This window comes from Scaptodrosophila lebanonensis, unplaced genomic scaffold, assembly GCF_003285725.1.
Source record: "Scaptodrosophila lebanonensis strain 11010-0011.00,11010-0021.00 unplaced genomic scaffold, SlebRS2 tig00000024-arrow-pilon, whole genome shotgun sequence".
Classification (NCBI taxonomy): Eukaryota; Metazoa; Arthropoda; class Insecta; order Diptera; family Drosophilidae; genus Scaptodrosophila; species Scaptodrosophila lebanonensis.
Window position 1 is genome coordinate 22,190,230 of NW_022060538.1, and position 18,220 is coordinate 22,208,449.

At 39.4% G+C, this 18,220-nt stretch overlaps 1 protein-coding gene across 1 annotated transcript; it reads right to left on the reverse strand.

Moving 5' to 3' along the window:
- Positions 1 to 377: 377 nt before the first annotated feature.
- On the reverse strand, positions 378 to 14,114 carry LOC115621736 (elongation of very long chain fatty acids protein AAEL008004). The gene is made up of 5 exons (XM_030515467.1): positions 13,741 to 14,114; positions 2,883 to 2,974; positions 1,830 to 2,087; positions 1,430 to 1,729; positions 378 to 1,369 (listed from the first exon to the last, which is right to left on the reverse strand). Exons 2-5 carry the CDS (start codon positions 2,964 to 2,966, stop codon positions 1,163 to 1,165), a joined length of 849 nt encoding a protein of 282 aa, XP_030371327.1. The 5' UTR covers positions 2,967 to 2,974; positions 13,741 to 14,114; the 3' UTR covers positions 378 to 1,162.
- Between the last annotated feature and the right edge of the window lie 4,106 nt (positions 14,115 to 18,220).

Sequence of the window (18,220 nt, forward strand, 5' to 3'; positions counted from 1 at the left end):
GTCATCTAGGATTGCACGTCATATTCTGTGGAGCTGAAATTTGAACTTTTAAATCAAAATTAAAACAATAATTTGAGTCACAATTTGGATGAATTCCTAATTTTTATGTTGCTAAAATTCAAACCCAATAAAAACGCATGCCTAACAGAAACCACCTTCATATCTTTGCCACTAAAACATGTACATTTTGCAATTAATTATTATTTTTATTATTATTTTACTATTTAACTAACATGTTCATTTTCCATGCAGAAACTGGCATAATTATACAAAAATTTAAAAATGTCGTTGCATACTTTGCGGCCGTCGACATAATTTTGTTACTTCGAGTTGCGGGCTTACAAACAAAATGAGCGAAAAATTAAACGCTGAAAACATTTCTGTCTTGAATTTTATGTATTTCAATATTTATTGTTCCAAAAACATACAAGTCATACATGTTTTTTGTTAATACTAAAGCAAATAGTCTAGTGGCACCAAACAAATGTTATGAAATTTCACGCCGCATGCGGCCACAATAATCATAAAACGTATTTTAATTTTGGAAGAGGGGCGTAGGCGTGGGCGTGGGCGTAGGAGGGGGAGGGGGTGGGGGCAAGTTGATTGCATGATATTGTTGCTGGCGCTTCTCTGAATTACCTGTTGCCACTATTCAAAACGTTAACATTGTAAGTTGCTGCTGTGGTTGTGGCTCGCTCCTCCAAACACTCTCGATTTCGATAAGTAATAACTATTTGAACTAAATAATAATATTTGGTTCTATTGCACTCTCTCTCTCTCTCTGTCTTTGCGGGAAAGGTGCAAAGATCTCGCACTGTGGCATGTCACCCTTCGCTAAATATGTTCTACAAAAATAACTTACAAACTACAAAATGTAATATCCGTTTTTCTCCCAATTTTTTCGTTTTATCTATGTAGGTGTATTGAATGCAGGGGGGTGGACAACGAGGTCGACGAGTCAACAGGTCGATGTGTGGGCGGCAGCGAAATTAGTAGAGAATCTTCACAGTATCAGTGACATGGGGTGAGGGACCCTATATTCGTACTCTACATAAATGTACCTAAATTAGAGAAAACCTAACTAACGGCTCCGATCCAGCCGTTCTAAGGCACAAGAGCAGCGGCGGTGGTGGCGACAGCGTTGGCAGCAGAAGGAAGCGAGCTACTCCTTTTTCGCTGCCAGCTTGGCCTGTTTGGCCGCAGCCGCCTGCTTGGCCTCCTTCTTGTAGTTCTGCACGTAGAAGGAGCTGAACATGTAGGTGAAGAGGCCGGCGTTGAAGGTCAGCAGAGCGGCGATGGACTTCGGGAAGTTGCAGTTGGGCTGGAACTGGATCTGCAGGGTGTGCACGAATATGATAAGGAATTGCACCTGCGAAGAATAGTGGGATTAGGATTTGAACGCACACATCGAATCTTGTCCGTCACTCACGATCTGCAGAATGGTGATGTACTTCTTCCACCACAGATACTTCTGCACCTTGGGTCCCATGGCCGAGAGCAAGTAGTAGGCGTACATGATGATGTGGATGAACGAGTTGATGAAGCCCAGCAGTGTGCCGTGGCCGCCGGCAAAGTACTTAACCCCAATGAAGGCGCACACCGGCATCAGCGTGTGGTGGTAGAGGTGCAGGAACGAAATCTGGCGCTGCTTCTTGCGCAGCACAAAGAACACGGTGTCCAGCAGCTCGGTTATTTTGGCTATGTAGTAAAGCCACACAGCACGGGCCATCTGCAGAGCATGAAGACAGATACAGATGCAGATACAGATACAGATAAGAACAAATTGAAATAGAATTAGGGGCATATAGCGAGGCTTCCTCTGCACTCACCCTCATGGAGATGGGGTCCGTGGAATAGGTGACGGGCTGGCACTTGAAGTTGTAGTGTCCGCCCCAGCCGCCCTTGTAGCCCTCGTAGAAGAGCACCCAGCTGAGCAGCACCTGCACGGCATTGTAGATGAGCAGCGTGTTCTTCAGCTCGAAGGGCTTCCGGTCGCGCATATAGCGGGGGCCCGCATACAAACAGAAGTACAGATACGCGCCCAGGATCATGAACAGCGGTCCGGGCGCATTCGAGAGGAACCAGCTCTGTGAATGAGTTGCAAAAGTGTAAGCAAGGAAAGCAAATCTCAAGTAACTCCCTCTCTCTCTTTAAATAGTGTTTTATTAATATTTCAACTACTATGCACCTGAAAACCCAATCTATCTCTCTACACTGAAGCTCTCTCACGGATATAAATCGCATACGATTATTTTGTAATTAAGACTAAACTCTTAGTTTAAGCTATATTTGTATTTTTCTATAAATTTAATTGAAGCTGTAAATAATAACAGTATAATTAAAGTTTAACATTTATAAAAAATAAAAAAAAAAACGATTATTTTGTATAAGTGTGAAGCCCCATTTACTTGCTTCGGCCCTTATTGTCGAATCCGTTCATGCTTGAAGAGTCAATTAATTCCGTACCTTTTAATTCCCTACTTGATTTTACAATTAAAAAACTAATATTCATATGTTATTAATGTTTTATTTTATAGAGAAATGATTTATAGATTGAATAGACAGATCGTTTCAATAGAGAATAAATATTGTTTGTTTTAGGACTTGGCCTTTAACATTAATGATGACAGACAATGCTTTTACGAATTAATTTTACTTTACCTCCAAGGGGAGGTTTATTTTAGTTGCAAACTGTGTTTTAACAAAGCTTTTTTATTTGTTTCCATTTCTTTAGAAACTGAACAAATTTGTGAACAATACTGATTTGCCTGTCTGACCAAAATCTATTAAATAGATGAAATCACTTATTGGCTCTGATCAACATACAAATAATTGTGTTATATTTTACCCATTTAGGGGGGATAGGTGTCCCACAAACTCACCTTAGTGCGCAGATCCTCGTGCTCCACAAAGAAGTTCACCATACGGTCCACAATGGTTTGTGTTTCATTCAATCTGACCGACATTTTGTTCGCTGCAGGTGGGAACAAGTAATCATATATCAGATACAGAAGCTAATGAAAGCCTTAGCTAATGGGTGTGCCTGTCAACCATTAACAATGTTATGCCACTGCCACTTGATATTCACACTTCGTGCAAACATACCTATGTATACAGTTAAATATATAGATGGATGGTTGGATGGTTGGATGGATGGATGGATGGATGGATGGATAGAGGAATGTAGATAGTGTCCGGAGAAGCCGTAATTTGACATTTGTTTGGATTTCAGATGCCGCCTAATCAGCAATGCAAACAAGTTGGCGCTCGCCGTTGCTAAATTCGCTAGCGGGGGAGTAGAAAGCACGGATTGGTGGGGGTTAATACACACACACACACATAATTAACCACAACTACAGCCAATCCATCCATCGTAAACATGGCTGTGTAAGTTCTTTGGCCAAGTGCGAAATATCAAAATTTGTAATCCTCATCACCCTTGACCCTTGCCCTCCCTTCCCCTGCTGATCAGTTGGGTGCCATTAACCCGTTGTTTATGCGGAGGCATTTTTAGCCAGGGCAGCAGAATTGGCCGACTTCATACCGGCCGAGGCATACTCGTACACGTTTCTACACCCAAAAAGTGTCGCATCATCATTTCATAAATTATTGTAGTCATTCGTAATTTGTTGACGGATTGCGGCTCTGTGTGGGTCTGTTGCTGCCAACCGATGCCAGTTGCGATCAATCGAAACTACAAGTACTTAACAATTTCTGCACAACAAACAACTGAGCCGCCAGAACTGGTTCCATTTACGATCGCATCCCATTTCAAAAGCCTTATGGACTCACAGGGGCCAGCAGGCTAGTTCAAGGACAAATGCATATATAAATCTGTAAGTTAATGCTGCTGCTGGAGCTGCTGTGGTTGCTGCTCAACAAATACAACAAAAACAGCCAGAAGGGAAGAGGAGCAGCAACCAGTTGCCTGCCGTTTGGTTACGACTGCGCGTTTCGAGCGCGACTTGCGCGCGTTTTTGTGCCTCGCACTAAAGTGCTTCGTCGCTTTCGCAATATACTGATAATTATTGAGTTGCCATTATTTATCGGGGTAGCCAGCCAGCCAACCAGCCAACCAGCCAACCAGCTGGCCAGATACCTAGAAAAAGCGACAATTGAAAACAACAACAACAACAACAACAAAAAGTCCTTCGCATCAAGCATTGAACGGTGTGAGTTGGCACTTTTGACCACAACTCGTTGGCCAGCCACTATAAAGCCACGCTTACATGCATGTAGTATATGCATTTAGCAGCATGTATACATATATAGTGGTATATGCATACTTGATATCGGTCGTTATTACAAAATGCTGCTGATTGCATTGTAATGATTGAGTTTTTTGCCTTTATATGTACACTTCACTGAAAAGTCTAAGGGTATATTGTTTTGTTGCAGTGTACGTTGTAGCCAGGTGTACCCAGAAGAAAGAATTAAAGACTACGTGATCTAGGTATGTATATTTATGATCAGTCTTCGAGGTATCGCACTGAAACGTTGTACATAATATTGAGACCAACTCTGTCAGATCTCAATATATCGTGCATAAAAATTATTCAAAATCAGAAGTCAATGATCAAGGATCATGCAGTTCAACACCAGTGTTTTTTGCCTTGGACGTAGCCATGATCTCATGCAGGGGGATCAAGTTTTTTTCCTTAACTTCGATTTTGTACCAATATTTTAAACTCAATATATAGAGCTCGATATAACTTCAGTCTTGGTGTCAGGTTAATTCGTTGAATCTGAATAAAGGCTTCTCCCTATACCTTTTCAATGGACTCATTATTATTTTAGACCACAATTGAAACCGCTTTTATACCAAAATAAGTTATAATTTCATGGCACAAGTAATTGTGTTTTGGCCCCCTTTGCTACGCCTATGCTGCTCGCTGGGGCTCTGAATTGGAACATTTGCTTCGGTCCGCAGCAGATCAGCGGCCCAGTTTTTGGCAGACGCACTTGAGCTTTTCACGGCCTTGAACCGATTTGCAATTCCAAATCGAATGCAATGCACAATTTTTCACAGTCATGCCGCGCAAATTGTGCAACTGCCACAGAAACTGAGGCAGGCAGGCAGGCTTGCAGGCGGCTGTAACATCCGCACTTAGGCTGGCAAGAATCAAATTATTGTTGAGTATGCGAACAACTGACAGATGGCTTTAATTTTTGTGAGAAATTTTGTTTGCACTGCGCTTTATTAATTGTGCAAACAGCCCCAACACGTAACTTGCAACTGCCACTTGAGGAGCCACAGAGCTGCGTCAACTTGCCGAGCGGCCTTTAAAGAGAACGTGATTAGGCGGGTGGGCGGCTTTTTGTGGAGTCATCGTTCTATCCACGAATGTTTGGTAATGGGATTCTATCGAATAAGCAATTGTTTCGAATTAAGAGGCTTTTTCTAAGTTTCAGTTTTTTCAGCAGCTACTAAAAATGTTGGAAATTAGAGAGGAGTATAAGCTTTTTATTGCTTTACGTAAGTTAATGGTATTTCCCTCTTCAAGTACACTAATGGTTGCTCATTTACTCTTCAGAACCTCACAATACAAGTAAGTATTTAAAATTAATACAAATACTATTAAGCTTTAGACATTTAATGGATTTCGAATTCTAATTTACAACGCCAACATCTTCGGAGCACATTTCAGCAAAAGCTCTTCAAAGAACTTTTGAAATGCAAATGGCATTCAAATTCATGTGATTGCGTATTAGCATTTATAGGTAGAACAAGCATTATACTTTCACGCAATTTCTTTCTTTGAAATAAATTGCTTCTTCTTCCCGACATTCGAGTGTTATTAATGCTTCGCATTGGATATACATACATACTTGTATAAAGAACTGGTTTATTTTTATTATTATATTTTGTGCCTGTTTCCCGTTTTTGAATTTTGTAAAACGAACAATTTAATCATTCCTTGAGTTTTCAGGACCTTAACAATCTTTATTTTTGCAATATTGGGTTGAATTAGGACATGCTTGCCTTGCAAACATAAAAATGTATGGACTGGTTGAGGACGGGCAGGAGCTGCATGATTCATGTGAACTTGAATCGATATCGAGCACTTTAGCTTTAATTAAAATTAGCTTTAGTTAACGCAAAATTCAGCGTAATCAAGCGAAGCCTGTCTCTACTAGCACTGGCTATAGCTCCTGATCGTCCTTTTTTTAATCTTGTTGAAAAATCCCACAAGCTCTAGCTCCATATTAATTTACCATTTAGCTTTCTCGTGTGTGCTTTATTTTTGGTTCAAAGTTGAGTGAACTTTCATAGAACAGCGCTTAGCTTATACATACATATGTACTATATATATACAACTATAGGTGTATTTACAAGTCTAAAAAACGTTCAAATATCTTATATGGTAGGTACTTATGGGAACTATTTACCTAGATTCTATATCCGTTTAGAGGCATAAAAGATTTACTATGTTGCTAATTCGAAACTAGTTTGTTTATTTCTATGGTTCTTCCCATCGAATATATAAACAAATACTAATTAGTAAATCTAATAGCTTGCCGCTACATTAACGCATCCCATAACCCGTTATTGGAAACCGCCCGAAATAATGTTTCATAACCATTCAATGTCAGACAGCAGTATTTTTACCGGTTTACAAGCCGTATTTCTCCAATACGGCAAGTATTTTTTTAAATAAACACATATAGGTTATTCTTCAATAGCGCTGGCCTTTGAGTATGTTTAGAGACAAACATTTATTTACGCATACATATTAATAAAGTAGGGTGTTCTACTTATAAATATTGTCAATATTTTTATACATACACAGATATCCCAATACATAAACAAATCCACACACCTCTTTTAGTCCGATATATTCCAAGCTGTAAGTTTTGCATATTTATTTATTTGTCGAACGAATATACAAAATATTTGGAAGTATACCCTGCAAACATTTTAATGACGTTATCTGCTCTTGAGTGCATTCACAGATTTTTAATACTTGCGTAACATCCTTTTTGTAGTCAAAATAAGGCGTAAGGCCATGAGAAATTATTGAGGTAGACCAGAAGCTGCAGCAGAAGCTTCGATCAGTGTTACCATATCATGCGAGTATTTTTGTGATTGCATGCCGACCGATCAGCTGCTGCACAGTTCTTTCTCTAGCTACATTAAGTTTAGACAGGAAGAACAGCTGTTTTTGAAGCAGCGGTTTCGACAATGCTTCATTTTGCAAAAATACTCGAGATATTTTTCGTACATATGAAAGGATGCGGGGAATGTTCTGAAATACGAAACTACTTCTATTGATTGCAGATTTCTCAATGATTAGTTCAACATTAATAGAATAAGCAATTCATCGCCTTTATATCCACAAAAGAAGAAAGAAATCAAGTAAAGCGTATCTCCTATCGTAAAGAAGTTTAGGCGACTCACTTGCGATATGAAATGTTGGCAGGGTACTATGTCTATATAGCCATTTATTTGTCTCCGTTCTGGCCACTATGAATCTTCAAAACATGCGACGTTCAAATGCAAATACATACATACATATGTATACATACATACATGTAAATGTATGTATGTAGCTTTCGGCTTAGCTTTGTTCCCTGTTTCCATGTGGCTTTTTATACTTTTCAGAAGGTAGACACGAATAGAGTAAGGGGGGCTGGGACCTGGCCGGCACTATTTTGCATATGAATTCCACAACTTTTCGTCGATTGTTTCTGCGAACGAGTGTACGAACGCTGACTGTAAGTACGCCAATGGATGGAATTTAGGAAAATAGCTTTATGACTGATGCCCAACGATTAGAATGTCTGAGGCCGTCACCACTGAACGGAGATGATGATCTAAAGGAGGCATTACCCATTCAAAATTTACAGGGGCCGCTAGTTACACAGTCATAAAAAACTATTCACGCTCTCCAATATTATTATGAGCCGTTTGACTTGTAATTAGCAGGTCGAAGAAGAGTACATATTGGCGTGAAATCCAATCAATAAACTGCTGCTGCATATATTATTATCGACACGTAACTACTTTCTGACGTCACTCGCCGGGTTGGCTTTTTTCTTTCATTCATTAATGAATACTTATGTCTTTCTATTAGCCAGGCTATAAATTCTAGACACGCGTCGCGTCGCCGCTCATGCTTTTTTTATTATTTCTGCTGCTGATGCTAACAAAGTTGGCCACCATTTTTGGGAGCGCACACATGGCGTATGCGCAATTTTTGCACAGATAATTTTGTACAGATTCTGCTTGATTGACAGTTCTATTTACGCATGCGCTCAAGTTTGATAAGAGACCTTAACATTTTGGCGCATTTGGTTAGCAGCTCCGAAGGTTCCCCATCCGCGCGCTTCAACAATGACACAAAGGCTTCAACCTTCGCACCTAAGAAGCTTAGGAGGTAAGCGAACTCAATTCATATTCGTGTGTCGTATGTATTCTAAACACTTTTAGAAAATATTTGCCAAAGATAATGAAGTGCCGATTTTTCGATTCAGCAACGAAAAACAGTAGCGTGGTGTGCGGGTTACAGAGCCTGACATAATAAAAGCCCAAGACTGCAGATTTTCATTATCAAATACTATCCGGGTGTGTACTTCAGGGCAATACTAGTTTATAGACTCTGTGAGTCACCATCACTTGAGGTGGGAAGTTACATGACGGGTTGCTTAAATCTTTAAAGCGAGCAAAGATCGAAAGTGCGTTTACTTCTCTGCTTTTGAGTATTGTGCGTCGTCATTGGACTTCGTTCTACACGCATGTACGAGGCTTAATAAGCTGGAAACCCCCGACAACAACAAAGAGCGGCATATCAATCGATCGAGTGTCTGCCCAATGGACCCGAGGCTACAGCAACACAATAAAATCGCTACCAAGGTCAGCACCTGCCGTTGAGGAAACGAAATAAAATTGAAACCAAAACCGAAAACGAAAAGATATCTTGCACTTTGCAGTCTCCGTCAATTTTTTTGATCGCACCGAACTCTACTCAGCTCAGCTCAACTCGACTCGACTCGAGTCAACTCTCTATGTGTGCTTTGGGCGTGTTTGAGTTCCAGTTTTCGGCTATCTGTATACCCAAACAATTCGAATATGTTTACAACGTCGTTTTGGGCCATTTAGCGTCGTTGCGTTCGTCGTCGAGTTATGCGATATCGATACTCTTTTATTGGCAGTTTATTTAACTTAACTATTTGGCATCAGCCTTAAGCTGCGCCTTCACCTTGAACTAGTGCGATTCACTTAACTATATACTATGTATATGTATATTAAGACTACGATTTATATTTCACTCTGCATTAGTGGCTTACAATCGTTAAAGACAAATGCTTCCGTGCGCTGGCGAGAAAAATTCCACAACCGTTGAGCAGGCTAATGAGTCGCATTTCCATTTCAATAATCCAATTAAAGCTCGCATTATTTATTTTCAAACGTGCCTCGCATGCCGTCCCTCGTCGTTTGTCTTTTGTCAGCCCTTCGATTCATTGAGTGTCTGAGGGGCTGGGGAGAGCGCTTTGTTTACTTAGACGGGTGCTTATTAAGTGCTCTCTGTGGGTGTCAATTGACATGGTTTAGAATAACTGTGAAAATACTGTACAAGAGACGGCCCCACTTATGTCAAGTGAGTCGACAGCTTATGGCCAGCTAATTCCTTGATAATCATAGCAATCCAAAATCAGATGCGATCTAGTTGACATTAAATTAAAGCTGCTTTAATAATCGTATGTGTGAAGAACAATTGATTGGTGATTATTAAATAAACCCCTCAGTCTAGTTGCAAAAATAATAGTGATTGCACATTTTTGTTTTCTTGCGTTATACCTTTACCTATTAAATATTTGTATACCCTTCACCTTTACCCTTCCATACACAGAGCAGTTTTATAAGAAGCCATAATGTATACATATAGCTGACATTGGAACGGTCAGTAGGATAACTTTCATGTTAATGAGTTTTTCACTTCAATAAGACACTTAAAATCGGTTAACTATATCGTTATTATTATTATTGCTAACACTTTTGGCAGCTATAGTTGCTTTATTTTTCTTTCATATATATAGGTATGCGAACAAACAAAAGTAGCAAAATAAATGGTTTTTATATTGTTGGTAATAAATATATATATGTATATATTTATGGGCATCTGTCAAAAATAGAGTTTTATTTGGTGATTATTTAGTTATTATTAAGTAAGACAAAGAATCAACTTAATCACCTACATAGAATGGAATCAACATTTCTAAAGCCAATGAGAACAGAAAAATTTAAATACAAAGTGCAATTTGGATTATAATTTGCGTATTACATGCAAGTATATATATCGTATATTTACGTTCATATATTTTCGTTAATTTGTAATATTTATGCGCACTTTTATTTAATTTGTTTACATTAATTTCAATTCATATTCATTTATTTGCAGGCGTTTTCGTTATTTATATTTTTTTAATTTATAAATTTAATTGCTAGTTCCGTGTCGTCTAAATATTAATATCGTTTCTGTGTGGTGCCGTCGCATTCATCAAATCATTTTAATTGGCCTTTTTCACTAAATATCAGAGCTGGGCCCAAGCTGCCGAATGCCAAACTTCTGTTCGGTTTTATTTACATGAAAAGCCATTGTCCGTCCCCAAATGAGCCTGGCATTGAACTTTTTATTAAGTTCATAAATATTTGATTCAATTCATTAGTGAATTTACTATTTTGTTCGCCCATTCAGAGTGTGTTGTACGATTTGAATATGCAAGTTCGAAGTTCGATCTTCGTTTTACTTGAAAGTGTGTTTGGCAGCAATTGTTTTTGAAAGGCTTGGTATGCACTGCGCATTAATTATTGATTACAATTGATAATTGCACAGCTTGAAAGTCAATTTGAAGGCGCTGTTCACGTACCCATCGCGCATCGATCATCTGCTGTGAAATCTCAAAACTGAAAAGTATCTGGGCCCAGGGAAAAATTCCGCAATTAACATAATAAATAACTATGAAAGTATTCTGACGAGTGATAGGTAAACAACACGAAAGGAAAAAAACAGCAATAATAACACATCTTCACTCGTACATATTGCCAGTCGCAGGCAAGGCCTATTCCGCACTTGATAACTAAATAGCCAACCAACTAACTAACTAATTATCTCATTTGGAACTTTTGTTTGGCTGGCCGCTACAGTCATCCGCATCGTCAGGTTTTGATTGTTGTTGTAGCTGTTGTTGCATCGTCATTTACTCAATAGCTAGGGTGCAGTGATTGACAAAGTCATTCGCATTGACAATGTCGGAGCGCAAGAAATTTGCATTATTATTCAAAGTTTATTTAACGTCGCACTGCTTATAACTTTTAATAGACTCCAAAATTGAACAACCCATGATTTCTTCAATGAAGATGAAACTGCTTCTCAGACTTAAAATAACATTTTTAAAATGGAAGTGTGAGTGAAACCTGAAATGAAGGCCCATATTTAGATAATTGTCAGGGAGATTTATTAAGAACCAGATATAGCAGCTCCTGACATTTCGCCTTTCAGTTTTTATTCCAGCTGCATTGCATTTTTAAGTAATTACCTAATGACCACCAAATTATTTTCAATTAATCTAATTACTATGCCTCTAATCTACTTTTCTTGTGGGCTATTCTACAATCTATGTTATTGTAATTACAAATACCGAGAACATTAAATCTGTGAATTAAATTGGAACTTTAAATTAGTTGAAATTACTATGGATATGATTTGATATGATCGTTTACCATCAAGCAACGTAATTAAAATCCGAAAGGATTATATATAAATCGAAAACTTCTGTGGTGCATTCTTGGCTTATCAGACGTTTTATTGTTTGAATTTATTTAAAAATTCAAAATTAATTTATAAATAATAATAATTATTGAAATACTTTTTCCAGTTAAGTAGTTAAGTAAACCTTCAGTTACTATGCTAAGAAAGTTTTGTGTCTGATAATAGTCTTGCTTCTACTTTATTGGCCACTAAGCAGCAAGCAATTTTTATTGGCAAACTAATTGGAAATATTAATTGCCCACAAGAAAGTGGGTGTTGCTGTCGAATGGCATTGAGTTTGGGATTTCATAGGCTCTCTGTACGCCGCTGATTATAAGTAACAGGAAACCCTAGCGCCATGCATCATAGGCATATGCTCGTTAGGTAAATACAAATTAATTAAAAACGAAAACAAAATTACGAGTCTATTTGCCCCACTGACCTCCAGTTTTTTAACTCATACCTTCGATTACATACTACGAGTACGTTCTGTTTTCAAACTAGTGGTGTTGTGTGGTGTTACTTGTTTTTGGTTGGAAGTTGACGACTCGTCGCCCGAGAGATGTGTTTGCTTTGCCATTATTATTAAATTTGGCCGGGGCAAAACTTACGACCGTGGCTTGTTAAGCAAATAAGTCACTTGAAAATCGGTCGGGCAAAAAAGTGAAGAAACGCAAAACAACAAAGCAACGATGAGCTCTGAGCTGTGAGCTGCGAGCTGTGATCTGTGAGCCGTACAACAATATTGTGGATATCGTCGAAGGTGTGACCGGCCACGCATATGACCCCAATTGGATATAAAAATTAAAATGCCATTTGACATAGCATCGCCGACGAGAGTGCAGACTAAAACTGAAACTGAAACTGGAACTGAAACTGGAACTGGCAACCCACTGATGGTGATGGTGATGGCGATGGCGATGGCGACGGCGGGGACGATGGTGTCACCAAAATGTAATAATCGTAAAATACATGCATCACAAGAGATGAACATTATTTGAAGTTGAAGCCAACGTGCGAACGGATGTGGCAGATGGTGCCAAAAAAGATTGATAGTAGCAAGCGGAGGATTGCGCAGCAAGTTGGTCGTGTTTGCTAATTGCGATCAGAGAGTAACAATGAGTTCATAAATAAGCAAATTGCGCGCATGTGTGGCTCAATCCACTCACGCACACTCACGCACACACCTGTCACTGTCACTGTCACTGTCGTGATGCCTTCTCCGAAGGGCATTCGACCAAATTATGAGAAATTGTTAACTTTTGCGACCAACTCTTACGGTTTTATGTATTTTTACGTTTAGCACTTTTTGGTCATCTTCTTCTGCGCGATGATGATGATGATGATGGTGATTATGATCATCATCGAACTTGGCTCGTTACGTCAAAAATGCATGGCTAAGGGAAACCAGGCCGATGATATAATGCCAGCCACCTGAACCAAATTGCCACGTTTTGTGGAACTGCAATGCCAGTCTCAGGCTCAGTCTCAGCCTCAGCCTCAGTCCCAACCCCAGCATCATCTTTATGTTGCGCGTGTAACAGTTTTTGTTGTTGCTGTTTTTTTTATATTTTTTTGATCAATCGCCTTCCATTTACATATGGGCTAAATGCCGTGCTTCGCATTAATGATTGACTTAAATCTCTTATGTGTGTGTGTGTGTGTGTGTGTTACAGCTTGATATGTTTTTGGCGCTTTTGTAAGCTGGTTTTTTCTCCCATCTGCTTTTTCTTCCCTGGTCGGGTGTCTTATTTATTTATACAATATTTAGTCTCGGCGCCACTCTCTGCATTGTTCGTATATTGTCCGTTGTTGTAAGCGCTGCCACTTTCGCAATGGCCCGAAACTCAAATCAAACTCAAATTGGTAACTCACACACACACACACACACATACACACACTGGACAGACTGAACAGTTTTGGATGTGAGAAGTGTATGCATAATTTATTGGACCATTGATGCAGCTCTGTAGCATATTATTTTACTTGCCTTTTTTTTGCTGATTGGCGGCTAGTGGCGTCTGTTAGTGCACAAAATCCTTACAACAATATGTGAAATTTTTGTAATACTTGTATTCTTTTCTCTTCTTATCTCCTTTCAAGTCACTCTCGACACTGTCGATAACACACTTGGCAACTGAGAACAGAAATCCTGCGAGATTTTCAGAATTTTTTGAAACTCGATTCGATGCGAAATACGCGCACGCGCCGCTTATCCTTAGGCTATCGGAATAGTGCCCGACACGTACAGAACCCGACTATATATGTGTGCGTGTGTGTGTGCCTAAGGGTGCCTATGGGGCCAGCTCCACACGATTTGCGGTTACTTTGCGGTTGAAGCGCCGACAGCAGACTAAGCGACAAACGGACGAGGCGAGCCGTCTTCTATGCGTCGCAGACATCGTCCAAGCACCCGATGTGCGATCCGTTGCCGAGCACCCAACGAGTGGCGCTCGTCGTTCAAGCGAACCAGTTCCGACCTGTTTCTATGAGTGTGGTTGTGAGCGTCTGTGCCTGCGTGTGTGTGTGTGTGTGTTGCTTGTTTTTTTTTGCTGATCTGCGTTCATGTTGCATGTTTTTCTGGGCTCTGCGAAAGGTTCTAGGCAGCTCTCTTCCAACATACAACACACAAAGAGAGGGAAGAAGAGAGAGTGAGTGGGAGTGATTGGTGAGTGGGTGTGAGAATCGCAGAGAATGGCAAAGTGAGAGTGGATGTGAGAGAGGATGTGTACAAAGTTCAAAAAGCCGGACATTTGGCCGTTTGAATTGACGCCTTATAGCCAATAATTAGCTGATAATTACCATAAAATTAATGCACATGCAATCACCATCATAGCTATTTAGCATTAAGTAGTTACAAGTAAACGCCCACGAGCGAGTTGTTGTAGTAGTAGTAGTAGTAGTAGTAGTAGTTGTTGTTGTTGTTGTTGCAACCATAATGAATGGCATGTGCAGCAAGCAACTGAACTGCGAGTACAGTAGTTCAACACGATTATTACTCTTGCATTTGGCCCAAAGGTACAAATGCAAGCAACTCGGCCCATTTGGCTGAATGCGCAAAATATTGTGCAATTAAATGGCACCAAAAGCCAGCACAGCACTACAAGCCACAACAACAGCCACACGTTAAGCATTCCAAACTTTAACTTTAACGGCCACTTGACAAGTTTAGCAAAGTCATCGACAAGCAGCAGCGACTTCATTATGTACACACACGTATATGTATGTACAAGTATGTACATTATGTGCAGTATGTACTTGTATGTATATGTAGTGTGTATGGGTTCTCCTACAAGAAGTACTTCAGTTAAAGTTAAATAAACGAAAAGCTGCCAACGATTTTCTGTTCAGTATCGCGTACGTAGTTTCCAAACTACAACTATGCCGCCTATTTGAAGTCGAAACATATATTTCGGGGCTCAACTGGCCAAAGATATTTCTCAAACCCCACTGATCCAATAGACCATGCATGTCTGACCCTAACTTGATCGTACTTTAAAACATTGTACAAAAAAGCGGCCCAGAAATCGAAGACATAAAGGAGACTAAATTCTACTTCCTATTCCCTTAACCCTATCATTAAATAGAAAAAAGAAAGCTATGTCAGTAATTCTTAGACCCTCAAACCTAACAATTTTAAATGCCTAATATATCTACAATAAAATAATTACATTTCTAGTGCTGCAATCGAGCTACCTTATTTATAAACAGAGAGTAAATAATAATTAAAACAAATATCAATTTAAATACAATTTCATTAAATGACAACCTCTTGGTTTACGAATGAATAATTAAATGTATTTCGAAGAGGTAAATAATTAAGTTTCTAGTAAATCGAACAATTTGGCATACAATTAAATTAAAATACGACATAGTTGACAAAAGCGAGCAGAGGTCGCTTAAGCTCATTACAAAATCTAGTTGGGCTTTAATTATTTGTTTAAAGGCTTTCAATTATTTGATTTGTTTTGCCTTACAAATATTTTAATGTAACTTCCAGTTGTGAACAGAAAACAATGTTTCATTAAGAACAAGAGTATCTTTCGTGTAAAGAAGGCATCGTCTGTTTAAGTAGTCATCAATTAAAATACCCCTAGTAGATAAGTTTGTAAGTTTTGTTGTATTGTCGCAATGAAGTTTTTGAATCCTTTATTAAATACTTCGGTTGGCAGTTTTTTCTGTAGACTCCCTCTAAGTATCTACTTACCTTGCAGAGTAAGTGCTTTGTCGAATATGTTTGGATAATTCTAAAGATTCTGGATTGCACTCGTTGAATAATGTCCACATTGCTGGCACAAGTACTTCCCCAAAGCTGGCAGTAGAGATCGTGTGTAATAAACCAGGATGTAGTATACAGCGTCATTCGACTCGCGAACATAAAACTGCTTAGAACCGGGGGAGTGCAATCACGCTTTGCTTTGATGCTCCATCACTAATTCATCAAAGCCGGTAATAGCTATGGATGGTGAAAAGATATGCGACTTAGCTTTTAAGACAAACACAAATCAACAAAATCTTAATTTGAATACTTACCAAATAATTATTGGCTTGCAAAGTGTAGTTTATTGAAAAAAGCAGCAGCCGAGAAGGCTACAATCATCGACGCTTAAAAGATATAACAACTTTATGTTTGAGTTTATTATTTTGTGCCAAGCCAGCGCCCATAGCTGCTGCCGATAGTCGCACTCAACGCCGGCGCATTTGCCATAAAAATCAGCTTGCATATCGATTCGTTCATTCACAGATTTGTGCCTCGCCCGCCCAATTCGGACACACGTTGAGCTTTAGTTGAGCTTCCCTTCCGCATATTGAAGGTCAGCCCGACACTTTCGCATTCCGATCGTGCCCATTTGGGACGCTATTTTGGGGCGGCACACGCCGCTCATTTGAATTTTGGACAGCAGCAGCAACAAAAGCACTTACAACAGCAACAACACGCTGCTGATAAACAACTCAGTACTGTGATGGGAACGACTAAGCGTGCGTGGCAAAATCAAAAGTGCCCGATAGAAGATACTAAATATTTCACGATTCTAAAATGCGGCTTCTGAGTTTGCGTGCGCATTCAGAAGCTTTCATTCGATGACTATTGAAATAAGCCGACATTTAATTGATTTCAAATTAAATACCACGGCATCACAAGCTTATATTATACTCGATTTAAAGATCGTGTATTCGGAAAGAATGGTGGCTGAAGCTTTAGCTTTCATTCGCTTTCATTCTGGATAAAATCCGACTTGAAATATCCCTATTGAGAAGTATTGAATAAACAAGTTTGGTTTTTATATATGTACTTGTATTGCTTAACGTTTGTCTTGCAAGCTGAGGTAACACATTTCGTATGAAATCATATTCCTGACATTAAAGCAGCTTTATTTAATTAAAACATTGTTGTCTCCCTCGCTTCTCGCACGCTGACGACTCTCGACTCAATCAAATTCAAAGTCAATGTCGCACAGCGGAAACAAAAGACTTAAAGCACAAACTTGCGCCAGTTTACCATAAAAGCCAACGGCGCATATGTGAGCATTGGCTGTGTATCTCTGTGTGTGTATCTGTGTGTGTGTGTGTGCTTTGTTGTTGGTTTTTTTGTGAATGCTCATTTAACGACTTATTCGATTAGGTTTTGTTTTCTATTTATTTATTTGTATGCTGTATTTATAAAAGATAACAACAGATGAAAAAAATTGGCAGTCTCTTGCGCCAACTGGCATGTTTGTATGCCTGTGTGTGTGTGGTGTGTGTGTGTGTGCGTTGATGATTCCTACATTATACGCTTTTAATGTATTTGAACTTGACAAGCCATCATCCGCTCCATAGCTACAGCATTTGCATGAAAACGCCATCGCTCCGCTGTTTGTAAATGTCTGCAAGACACACACACACACACACACTTACACACACCTGCTAGCTAATGCGATGAACAAAAAATTCTGCTCGCTCTTTTTTTTGTAGCAATTGTGTACATCAAAACCCAATTTATGCATAACATTGTCCGTTTTTGGTTCGTTATTATTTCTTTCCACTGGTGGGCAGGAGGGAACTCCTCCAGGGTCGCAGCAGATCGGGCTGGGTGTAGAAATAGTCTACATGCACGAGAATGTCGCTGGCAAGTGCTATGCCTATTAGCAATCAATGAACCAGAAGCTTAACCCGCACTAGTCGCCGATTCAGCCTTGACCATAACACTTAAACGCCGGAAACCTTCGATATCTAAGACCAGTTGTGGTGTATCCAATGCCTGTGTCTGTGTGTGCTATGTGTGTGTGTGTGTGTGTGTGTCTTGAAATCAACTGCAGAAAATCATTAATAAACGGCTGAAGCAATGAAACCCAAAAGCATCGTAGGGAGGGTGTCATGAACTTCATGCAATGAGCGACGGCATTGAACTACAATTGAGTGTCGACTGTTGATGGCTGATCGAACAAAACACTTCCGCATACGCAAATATACACATGTACATATGTATA